General features: G+C 40.4%; 1 protein-coding gene across 1 annotated transcript in view; it reads left to right on the top strand.

The window, feature by feature from the left end:
• The window catches only part of LOC124609007, a 99,366-nt gene that overhangs the window by 72,079 nt on the left and 14,616 nt on the right, over positions 1 to 12,671 (top strand). The window contains exon 3 of the mRNA XM_047140034.1: positions 8,473 to 8,550. Within this exon, the coding sequence (XP_046995990.1) occupies positions 8,473 to 8,550 (78 nt within the window). The remainder of the gene's footprint in view (positions 1 to 8,472; positions 8,551 to 12,671) is intronic.

Raw genomic sequence — 12,671 nt, 5'->3', positions numbered from 1 at the left:
ATACCCCACTCAGAATTAGATAACATCAAACAACAAGTACAACAAATACTGGAACAAAATAATGTGCAATCAGAAGAAGAAGAAAATACAGTAATGGACTCAAACATCCCAGAGCAAACAAACAAAGAACAGCACACACCAATTAAACAATCAGAGGAAAACGAAATCTTAAGGCAGCCACCAGAACAAGCACAAATAGAACACAAAGTGACACAGATATTAGATATAGAAGAAAAATTTCAGCTAACATATATAGAATACAAAGACACAAATACAGACATTAGACCATTCTTGCATAGACCACCAAATAACCCACAAGTCGAAACAACAATAAAAACTATCAACACAATCATACACAACAAAATAAATGAAAACACAACGATGGAAGAGTTACAACTACTGATATATATAGGAGCACTCACTACACTAAATATACACACTAGGCAGAGATCAGAACCAACCAACACACAGAAGAAACCCACAAAACCAGCATGGCAACACAGGCTACAGATCAAAATAGAAAAACTGAGAAAAGACATCGGACAGCTAACACAATTTATAAGAAATGAAATCTCAGAAAAAAAACGAAAAAGGTTAGGTAAAATCTCACAACAAGAAGCGACAGAGCAATTAGACGAAAAGAAGCAGAAATTACAAGCATTCGCCAAACGACTCAGAAGATACAAAAAAAGTGAAAATAGAAGGAAACAAAACCAAACATTCAACACAAACCAAAAGAAATTTTACCAGACAATAGATAACACACACATTGAAATAAATAATCCACCAAACATAACAGACATGGAACACTTCTGGAGCAACATATGGTCAAACCCGGTACAACATAACAGGCATGCACGGTGGATACAAGCAGAAACAGACACATACAAGATGATACCACAAATGCCTGAAGTGACAATTTTGCAACATGAAGTCACCCAAGCAATTAATTCTACTCACAATTGGAAAGCCCCTGGAAATGACAAAATAGCAAATTTCTGGTTAAAGAAGTTCACCTCAACACATTCACATCCAACTAAATTATTTAACAGTTACATTGCAGACCCATACACATTCCCTGATACACTTACACATGGAATAACTTATCTGAAACCTAAAGATCAAGCAGACACAGCGAACCCAGCTAAATATCGGCCCATAACATGCCTACCAACAATATACAAAATATTTACTTCAGTCATTAAACAGAAACTAGTGACACATACAACACAGAACAAAATTATAAATGAAGAACAAAAAGGCTGTTGCAAAGGAGCACGAGGATGTAAAGAGCAACTGATAATAGATGCAGAGGTGACATATCAAGCTAAAACTAAACAAAGGTCGCTACACTACGCATACATCGATTACCAAAAAGCTTTTGATAGTGTACCCCACTCATGGTTACTACAAATATTGGAAATATATAAAGTAGATCCTAAATTGATACAGTTCCTAAACATAGTAATGAAAAACTGGAAAACCACACTTAATATCCAAACAAATTCAAATAATATCACATCACAGCCAATACAGATTAAGCGTGGAATATACCAAGGAGATTCATTAAGTCCTTTCTGGTTCTGCCTTGCTCTGAACCCACTATCCAACATGCTAAATAATACAAATTATGGTTACAATATTACTGGAACATACCCACACAAAATCACACATTTGCTATACATGGATGATCTAAAACTACTGGCAGCAACAAATCAACAACTCAACCAATTACTAAAGATAACAGAAGTATTTAGCAATGATATAAATATGGCTTTTGGAACAGACAAATGTAAGAAAAATAGCATAGTCAAGGGAAACCACACTAAACAAGAAGATTACATATTGGATAACCACAGCGACTGCATAGAAGCGATGGAAAAAACAGATGCCTATAAATATCTAGGATACAGACAAAAAATAGGAATAGATGATAGAAATATTAAGGAAGAGCTAAAAGAAAAATATAGACAAAGACTAACAAAAATACTGAAAACAGAATTGACAGCAAGAAACAAGACAAAAGCTATAAATACCTATGCTATACCAATATTGACCTACTCATTTGGAGTAGTGAAATGGAGTAACACAGACCTAGAAGCACTCAATACACTTACACGATCACAATGCCACAAATATAGAATACATCACATACATTCAGTAACAGAAAGATTCACATTAAGCAGAAAGGAAGGAGGAAGGGGATTTATCGACATAAAAAACCTACATTATGGACAGGTAGACAATTTAAGAAAATTCTTTCTAGAACGAGCAGAAACTAGCAAAATACACAAAGCAATCACCCACATAAATACATCGGCTACACCACTACAATTTCATAACCACCTCTACAACCCTTTAGATCACATAACATCAACAGATACAAAGAAAGTAAATTGGAAAAAGAAAACACTACATGGCAAGCACCCGTATCATCTAACACAGCCACACATCGATCAAGACGTATCCAACACATGGCTAAGAAGAGGCAATATATACAGTGAGACAGAAGGATTCATGATTGCAATACAGGATCAAACAATAAACACCAGATATTACAGCAAGCATATTATTAAAGATCCCAATACCACAACGGATAAATGCAGACTTTGTAAACAACAAATAGAAACAGTAGATCACATCACAAGCGGATGTACAATACTAGCGAATACAGAATACCCCAGAAGACATGACAACGTCGCAAAAACAATACATCAACAGCTTGCCTTACAACATAAACTTTTAAAACAACACGTTCCTACATACAAGTATACACCACAAAATGTACTGGAGAATGATGAATACAAATTATACTGGAACAGAACCATTATAACAGATAAAACAACGCCACATAACAAACCTGACATCATACTCACCAATAAAAAGAAGAAATTAACACAACTAATTGAAATATCCATACCCAATACAGCAAATATACAGAAGAAAACAGGAGAAAAAATTGAAAAATACATCCAACTGGCTGAGGATGTCAAGGACATGTGGCATCAGGATAAAGTTGACATTATACCAATTATACTTTCAACTACAGGAGTCATACCACGCAATATCCACCAGTACATCAATGCAATACAGCTACATCCAAACTTATATATACAACTTCAGAAATCCGTAATTATTGATACATGTTCAATTACCCGAAAGTTCCTAAACGCAATGTAACATATACCGTACAGTTAAAAGGAAGTGACGCTTGATCAAGGTCCGCGTCACTTTCATTCCGAACCAGACCTAAGGTCTGAGAAAGGAAAGATAATAATAATAATTCCCTATGGTTGATGCTTAGTACATCGCTTTGGCACCCTCCAGCAAACCACTGAACAGTATCCTGCGTTAAACGCAGCTGTATTTTTGCGGAATTCCATGCTATTTTTAAACTGTCTTCATACTACTTTACTTCCCAAAATTTATCTAAGTAATTTGAGAATCGATACACGTAGAAATATGAAAGCTTAAATGTATTTTTTCTTTTGGGTAAGGGGAGGGGGGGGGGTGGGAGCGAGGGATGGTTTGCCATGACTCTCCTTAGATCTGCGCCTGATGCAGATGTGAAAGATCTTGCACAAAGTAGTTTAGCGTGGAGAGCTGCATCAAACCAGTTTCAGATTTTTGACAACAAGGTTCACAAAAAGCGCTAATTCTCTGATCGCATTCTTTAATTCAAAAAAGTTGCAAAAGCTGTTTGTATCATAGCACCATGACTGATATATGCAATGATATTTTATTTATCTCGCCGTGGAATACGCTTCACGAACTGGAATTCATTTTGTTTTGTCATTTCTGAACGTGAAGTATGTCCGGTACTACACCTTCAAGTGAAATTTTTCAAACATACTCGCAGGATATAAAAAGACACAAGTCGACTCCAGCGTCCTTACTCGCTCTTCCCCGTGTCTAAAGGCTGCCGCTGCTTCTTGCAGCGAACTGTGTCCCGGCCTTGGACCTTGTTCCTGAGGCTGCAAGTGTCGTGTGCTGTGGTTGCTAGTTGTAATATTATGTACCAGCAGACAGACGGAAATCGAACCTTTGTTCCGCATGTTGTTCGTGTCTTAGCCGTATCTTTCATTTTTCTTCCGTTATATGGCGGTATTCAGGTGGTAGACTTGGGTACGTCACCAAGCGACTAACAAGACAAGAAATTAGTTCACTAAAAACAGTTGTACCCATGAGCTTCCAGTCGCTATAACGTAACGTCCTTATCGAGATTAAAAAACAACATTTTACTGTCAGTACATGAACTCATTACAGCTCTTCGGAACCGAAAAACTGTGTTGTAAAGACTACACTGACACGTGAACTTCATTTATTGCAATTCCCTCAGGAATTGGTTTCTGTATGAAGAGTAGTATAAACCACTTAAGTCATGTACTAAAGATGAAAAAGACTGTCCGCTGAACGGATTCTGTGACACATGTTGCTGGAACGTCTCTCCTTCCTGAAAAGCACCTGATCCAGAACCTCGTACCGTGTAAACAAACATGTAAAAATCTTCTTCTTACAGATCTCAGTTCTCAAGAGATGACTTTATTATAACAATCATGGTTACTACTGAAAGTACTTTCTCTTATTATTGTGGTCGAAAAGACGAAAATTACAAATTAATCATACAAAAGAGTCCATCCCCAGGTGTAACCAAAAAAATTTATTTGTGAAAGACTTTGTACGATAACGTCGCTATAATCAAGAAGTGGAAGCACTAATAATCGTTCGAGCTACTTTTTGACATGGAAAGGGATGATATTTTTAATTTCAATTTGAGTAGACGAATCAATGTGACAATATATTTTTCGGAGTTACCGTCCGATGACCAACTGAAGTATTCGACGATTTCGTCTCTATGTGTTCGTTAGGTAAAGTGATAGTGTGACAAAATACCGTTATTGGAATATTGCGCGAATAAATTAATGCTATATGGTGTTAGGGATTCACAGGCAAAATAGTTGCTCCAAACGCGCTTATAAGGAATATCTTCCCGCTCGCTAGGCACTCGTGCAGCCGTTTCGCATCGAGCAGGTTTTGCACTCGTAATAGAGGCGGACGCTGCCACGCCGCAAGGCTAACGTGTCGCAGAAGGCCTTCTGCGGCCGTGTAATGGTGTATGAGGGATAGCTATCTCTGGCGGCCCGTGTGAACACGTGGGAGAGTCCCCAGCAACGCTCACTACCTGTCACCCCACAATGGCACTTCAACCTTTCAAGCACCTGACTTTGATGGAGATATATACAGGTGTACAGGTACAGCTGCTCATGCAGCTTCAACACGATACCACAGTTCATCAAGAGTAGTGACTGGCGTATTGTGGCGAGCCAGTTCCTCGCCACCATTGACCAGACGTTGCTGAGAGATCTGGAGAATGTGCTGGCCAGGGCAGCAGTCGAACATTTCCTGTATCCAGAAAGGCCCGTACAGGACCTGCAACATGCGATTGTGGATTATCCTGGTGAAATGTAGGGTTTCGCACGGATCGATCATTTATTGCGGGTCGTAACACATCTGAAATGTAACGTCCACTGTTCAAAGCGCCGTCAATGTGAACAAGAGGTGACAGAGACGTGTAACCAATGGCACCCCATACCATCATGCCGGGTGATAGGCCAGTGGCGATGACGAATACACGCTTCCAATGTGCGTTCACCTCGATGTCGCCAAACACGGATGCGACCATCATGATGGTGTAAACAGAATCTGTATTCATCCGAAAAAATGACGTTTTGCCATTCGTGCACCCAGGTTCGTCGTTGAGTACACCATCGCAGGCGCTCCTGTCTGTGATGCAGCGTCAAGGGTAACTGCAGCCACGGTCTCCGAGCTAATAGTCCATGCTGCTGCAAACGTCGTCCAACTATTCATTCAGATGGTTGTTGTCTTGCAAACGTCCCCATCTGTTGACTCAGGGATCGAGACGTGGCTGCACTATCCGTTACAGCCATGCGGATAAGATGCCTGTCACCTCGACTGCTAGTGATACGAGGCCGTTGGGATCCAGCACGGCGTTCCGTATTACCCTCCTGAACCCACCGATGCCATATTCTGCTAACAGTAATTGGATCTCGACCAAGGCGAGCAGCAATGTCGCGATACGATAAACCGCAATCGCGATAGGCTACAATCCGACCTTTATCAAAGTCGAAAACGTGATGGTACGCATTTCTCCTCCTTACACGAGGCATCACAACAACGTTTCACCAGGCAACGCCGGTCAACTGCTGTTTGTGTATGAGAAATCGGTTGGAAACTTTCCTCATGTCAGCACGTTGTAGGTGTCGCCACCGGTGCCAACCTTGTGTGAATGCTCTGAAAAGCTAATCATTTGCGTATCACTGCACCTTCTTCCCGTCGGCTAAATTTCGCGTCTGTAGCACGTCATCTTCTTGGTGTAGCAATTTTAATGGCCATTAGTGTAGTTATTTCATTAATATTTGTTATCAAACATAACCAGATAATTGCTTGTCGTGAGACTATCAATAAAATAATTTAGCAGCAAACACCAGTAGGTGATAGTAACGGCGCGAGACAAAGGTGTCATGAAAGACTGTTCTGGATGTCATGTTAATAATCGAGCACAAGAGAGAGAGAGATTGGAGATATCACACACTGTCTGCATTCACACGTGCCAAACCCACGTGGAACTATTACAACTCTAAACAATCTTTCATTGACTTGTCGCGGACTACGGCATGAACGGACTACCGAGTATGCCGTGATTCCGGAGAAACTGTCGCCGCCATAGTAAACTGCCATCCCCGTCAAGGTACAAACAACGCCAGTCGCCATCGAATAGCTCGAATTATAATAGCAGACAGGCAGATATCCCTCCAGTTCAGTGCTGGACAAAGAAGCAGCCACATTAATACAGAAAAATTTCGTCGCTGTGAGAGAAGCCACCGACCCTCACGGGTACTGCTGAAGGAGTGGCTCACATTGTAACTATTGAGTGGACGCGCGGCACACATGGAAAAATGCTGTGTGGACTCAAGTGTCGCACAAAATGTCGTTGCCCTAGAGTGGCGAGGTACGACGGCGTAGAAATCATAAGTGGCAATGGCACAGTCTCGCCAACAGTCTGGTAATTAACAATAGTATCTTCATTTTGTTTATACTTTCTACACTAGAAGCTGCTCTGGGACATTAACAAGATGGTATATCACATCGATGACGTGGCTTAAGTGCCTGAAGATGAAGTCTTAGTTGCTTCGAGGTCTGTAGCAAATACATTAAAACAATAAACACAACTAACAGGAAGAATATTAATAAGAGAATAGCCTTAGTTTCAGATAGCACAATATTTCACAGCTGATGTCTCCATTGTCCGTCGCTAAGAAAGAAGGAACAGCGTACGTAAAACGTTTACTTTCTCCGAGATAGGACGCCTAACATGTGTGCCATCGTCCCTCATATATGATTACAACAGGATACAGGCTGACAAGCCTTATGCACCAGTTCCTCCTCCTTTTGCTAACCTGGAGGCTAGTTAAATAATACACTGCATTATTGTATTACGCTCACTTCCGCATTCTGTCAGTATCGATTGATGAACATTCCGAGAGATGGGGTTATTTCATCTGTCCTCAGTTCTTTTCGGAACCCCACCTGGGGTTCTGTCGAGAGGGATGTGCACAATTTGAAGCCTACATGTGGACGTAAAGCAGTCGTGGATCAGCGTGGCTCCCTATCACTTGGACTGTCTAGCGTAGCCTTATTCTCGGAGTGCAAGAGAAATGTGCACTTCATCAAGCACGTTTCGCGTTCGGTGGCTTTAGTATCCTAGTACTGTCACCGTCAGTTGTCAGGTTCACGGGGCTTCCCGAGCGGTTGTAAGCTATTAATCCATCGCCAGCTCGAAAGTGTGTATAGGTCTAAGAAAATCGAATTATTAAAACAAATGTTCAACTCTCGAGTTCTCTGTTTGTAAAGTTCGTAATTTCGCATTGTTCAACTGTCTAACAAATGTTGTTGCGGCTGAGAATGTGTAAGTGCCAAACGTCTCATATCTAAAGGATGATTATCGCCGCCGTTCTACCGTAAGTACCAGAGCTTCGACACAGGAAACTTTAAAATTTGGGAAGCCCTCCGAAACGTACACGTCGTTGCAGTTGTGGTTCATTAATATTGTCAAGAAAATACTACAGACCGGCAGCGAGCGGCTCTTTCAACTACTATAATAACGTCTAAATATTTTGCAATTTGTAGTTTATGCACGAAATATTCAACGCGTCGAATCTTAGAACATGGCAAATGTTTCGTAATCACCTTAACAACTCATTGATTCATCTGTAGTTGATATTGTGCACATCACACCAGTTTCGTCCCACCGTTGCTCGAATTCCAGCACCAGTTCCGCTCTCTCCGAGATCTTCCTTTTCTCGACTCTTAAGCTATCATTTGTTTGCACTCCCTTGAATCAGTCGGCTGAAGCAGACACCGTAATGAGCGGACTCACGTGTTGTGTTGCAGCCGAGTGTCACTCACCCAGGAGGAGATGTCGGCGCTTCACTCTTCCACGCTTCGGCCGCACGCTCCGCCCGTCGTCAAGTAAGCATCTACCAAAATTAACTTTTCTATTGCTGGAGTAATGATTGTAAGTTAACAGTCAATAAAATGTCTCAATTTGTTCAGAGTAGATAAATAAATAATAAACATACATCAATGTTGAAAATACGCAGATGGAAATGTAGTGTTATTCGATGAAACTCCAACTTGATACTAGCCAAACTTTGAAGAGATGTTCTTCACATACAGAATATTAAACGAATAAACATTTATTCCATTTGGAGCTGATGTCCACCATAAGCATCATTACAAACTGAGAGCCCCAAAATCAAGCATACTTTCTTGTGTTCTTTATGGTATGGAAGCAAACAGCCTTCGAGTGTCATCTTTAGGGATTTTTTTTTCTGCCACGCCAGAAGCACCGTCCGTGTCAGTTCACGAATGCTGCTGACTGCATGCTGGAATGAATGTAAATGACTTCCTATCAAAACAACTGCCTAATTTAGTCTGGTTTCGGACACTTACCGGTGTCGGCCGGATTCCTTCGGCCAACGTGTTCCATTCAAAGGTGTAACTGGAGCGCAGGTTCACTGACGTCACGTCGTGTGACAACCAACAGAGGAAAAGATTTCCGCCCAAATATTGGGCGTTACCAACCTTCCCTTTGTTCTGTCCAAGGATAGACCAAGATTCGCAAAGGCAGACAGTGTGGGAGATCCATTAACAGAGATATCTGTATGTTGGGTCGGTGTATAGTTCGTAGCATTTTTCCACAAGTTTAATAAACACAACAGATACACATAATAGAGGCTTTAATCGTCAATAATATATTCTCCTCCACTATTTACAACAGTCTGCCAACGCTGGCGTAACTTTTCGATTCCGTGAAAGTAGAAATCACGTGATTTTGAGGAGAAGAACTCGTATAACCATGTTCGCAGGAAAGGAATGTCCTTGAAGGTTGTTCCTTATATTAGCATAGAGACACCATTTGTCGTCACCAGGATGTGACTGGTCGACGTTGTTCACGAGACAACTGATGACGTGCAAGCAGTGATACACGTACGTCCACACGCTGACTTTTGTGATTTTGGCTTAGAGCAAGCGGTATCTATTCACCAATTTTTTGAATGTTCCGTATTGTATGGAAACCTTGCACGATGGTGGGACGATCATAGTTCATAACATCTGCCAATTCTCGAGCACACTGACGTGGATCATTGTGGATTAATGCGTTTAAACGATCTTCATCAAATCCCGAAGATGTTCCTGAACGTGGAGAATCAGTAATGTCAAAACGATCCTCCTTAAATCGACAAAACCATTTTCTTGCTATGGTCTGACCATTGCTATTATCCTCATGCACGACGCAAATGCTTCTGGCTGCCTCCGCTGTGGATTAATAAAAATGGCAATTGATAAATAATAAACCTTACCCTTTCCTGGGTAACTTATCGTATAGGATTAAACGTCTTCTAAATAAAAAATATAACTGTAACGTCTCCTTTTCTACAGATAACAGTTTAAAAAGAAATCTTGTACAGTCAGTAGAGATTGTCAGCGATTGGTTTTCTAATTCAGGTATTTACAAGCTAACCTGTAATAACTGCCCCTCTTATTATATTGGTCAAACCGGCAGAGCTGTGAAAACACGATATAAAGAACATCTGTTAGGTAAAAAAGGAACGAATATTCGCAACTCTACCTTTGCTGAACACCTCTTGATAACCGGCCATACGCCTAAACAGTTAGAAGACACAGTTATCCTACATAGACAGGTCAAAGGACGGAGACTAGATCTGTGGGAAGAGCTATTTATTTTTAAACATCTAGAGCTCAAAGACGGCAATATTCTGAATGATCAGTTGAACCTTGCCTGTAAACAATTTTTCGAAGGCTTTAAACCCGTACTGTGTAATATATAACATTAATGCTAGTAACCTCAGTAGTCTATTTCCTCAGGAAGCTATAATGCACTTTCAAATCTTCCAGTTTCGAAGGCTTTAAACCCGTACTGTGTAATATATAACATTAATGCTAGTAACCTCAGTAGTCTATTTCCTCAGGAAGCTATAATGCACTTTCAAATCTTCCAGTTTACTATCGTTTATATAATGTGTTCTTTTCACGATGTATGGCTGCCACTACAGCGGCCCTCATGTAATTTTCTCTTATTCTATATCACGTAGTAACTGGATTGTAGACCAGGTCTCGTAATTTTCTTAAAAGCCATTACTGATTGTTCTTGATGTTTTGACTTATATACGTTCTATGGGCTTCACTAATATGGTAATATAACTTTATATTTTGGCTATATAGACCACTGCATGTAACTCACGGCGGAAGCGCCACCTGTCTTTTTGATGTATGTATCTACGTTATTGTTCCTATACCTCCCACAATGTCATAACGGGAGTGTTAAATGCTTGCCAATTTATTTATTATCACTCTATTTAAGAACGCATTTAATATTGATGTTTCAAATGTTACTTCAGTACGCCTATCGGCACATAGTTCGCGACATGAGCGCCACCTGCCCTGGCCGCTGTGCTACTACGCTGGCCGATTTTACTCAGTCGCTTAGGCGCTCTGCAACTTCTCTGTACCTATTTTATTTGTTTGACAAACCCTGTTGTCAGGGCTATATTTTATATGATTAATGTAACTATGCAGATGTTTGCCTAAACGATAAGGACATATCACTTCATGTTGTTATAATACTGTAAGTACCAAGAATCTTTCTCACATCTTGTAATACAATATTTTCCTAATATATGTTAAACTTTATTCTTGACTCATGTTTCATACCTTAATATATATTACGATGTTCATTGTCCCCAGGCCGTCTTCTGAAGAAGATAGATTTATATCTATTGAAACCTAGGTAAAGATTACTTTATCCTTTGCAACTGGTCGGCTGTTCTTAGTCTGATAAATAAACCCATAGCAACCGGAATACCAACATGAAAAACAGACTCGCTAAGAACTTATGCACCAACCTAATACGTCCAGCGATAGTCGCTTTGCAACAAAGCAGCGGCACGGAGATATGACTACCTGTACAGAGATATGGTGCAGAGAGGTGGTGATTTAAGGTAATGGGAACTGGGAAAAACTGAAAGAACCAGTGGTTATCCAGATTTTAAAAAGTAGCATCAGGCAACGACTGACTGGGACAGGGGTAAGGAACACATCAGAAGACGAATGGGTATTCTGGAGAGACGTAATAGTGGACCCACCAGAGGATCAAATGGGTAAAAAGCCAAAACCCATTACAAATCGTTGGGTAACGTACGAGTGGTTGAATCTAACTGATGAAAAGAGAACATATTAAAATGCAGCAAATGAAACAGACAGCAGAAGATACAGACATCTAAAATATGAGACTGACAGGAAGTGCAAAATGACAAAGCAGTAGTGGCTAGAAGAGAAATGCAAGGGTGTAGGAGAATGTGTAACTACGGGAAGGATAGACACTGCCTATAGGAGAATTAAAGACACCTTCGCAGAAAGCAGAAGCGGCTGTATGAATATCAAGAGCTGAGATGTCAAGCCAGTTACAATCAAAGTTGGGAAAGCTGAGTGGTTGATCGAATACATAGGACTGTTTAAGGGAAATGAGCTCGAAAGCATTATTAGATAAAGGAAAGAGGAAGAAGATGGAAAATATAAGCTGTGACGCTACGAGAAGTATTTCGCAGAGCACTAGAAGACCTAAGTCGAAACAAGGCCGCTGGAATAGATTACATTTACTCGAAATTATTGAAATCCTTGGGAGAGCCATCCACGAGAAAACTATCCGATCTGGTGTGAAAGATAGGAGACAGCCGAAATACCTGCGTACTTCAAGATGATTGGAATAATTCCAATTCCGAAGAAGACAGCGTCTGACAGGCCTGATAATTAACAAATTACTCCCATACCTTTAATAAACTATGGTTGCAAAATACTGAGACTAATTTTTTTACAGGAGAATGGAAAAACTGGTCGAAGCAAGACTCGGGAAAGGCCAGTCTGGTTTTTCTAAGAAATGTAGGACATACTAGACAATACTGAGCCTACATCTTAGAATGTACGTTAAAGAAAGGCAAACCTACATTTATAGTATTTACAGACTTAGAATAAACTTTCAACAATGTTGATCGGAATGCATTCTTTCAGTG

Source organism: Schistocerca americana, chromosome 1, assembly GCF_021461395.2.
Source record: "Schistocerca americana isolate TAMUIC-IGC-003095 chromosome 1, iqSchAmer2.1, whole genome shotgun sequence".
Taxonomy (NCBI): Eukaryota; Metazoa; Arthropoda; class Insecta; order Orthoptera; family Acrididae; genus Schistocerca; species Schistocerca americana.
Note: the sequence above shows the minus strand (reverse complement) of the source record. Positions and strands in the feature narration are given on the sequence as shown.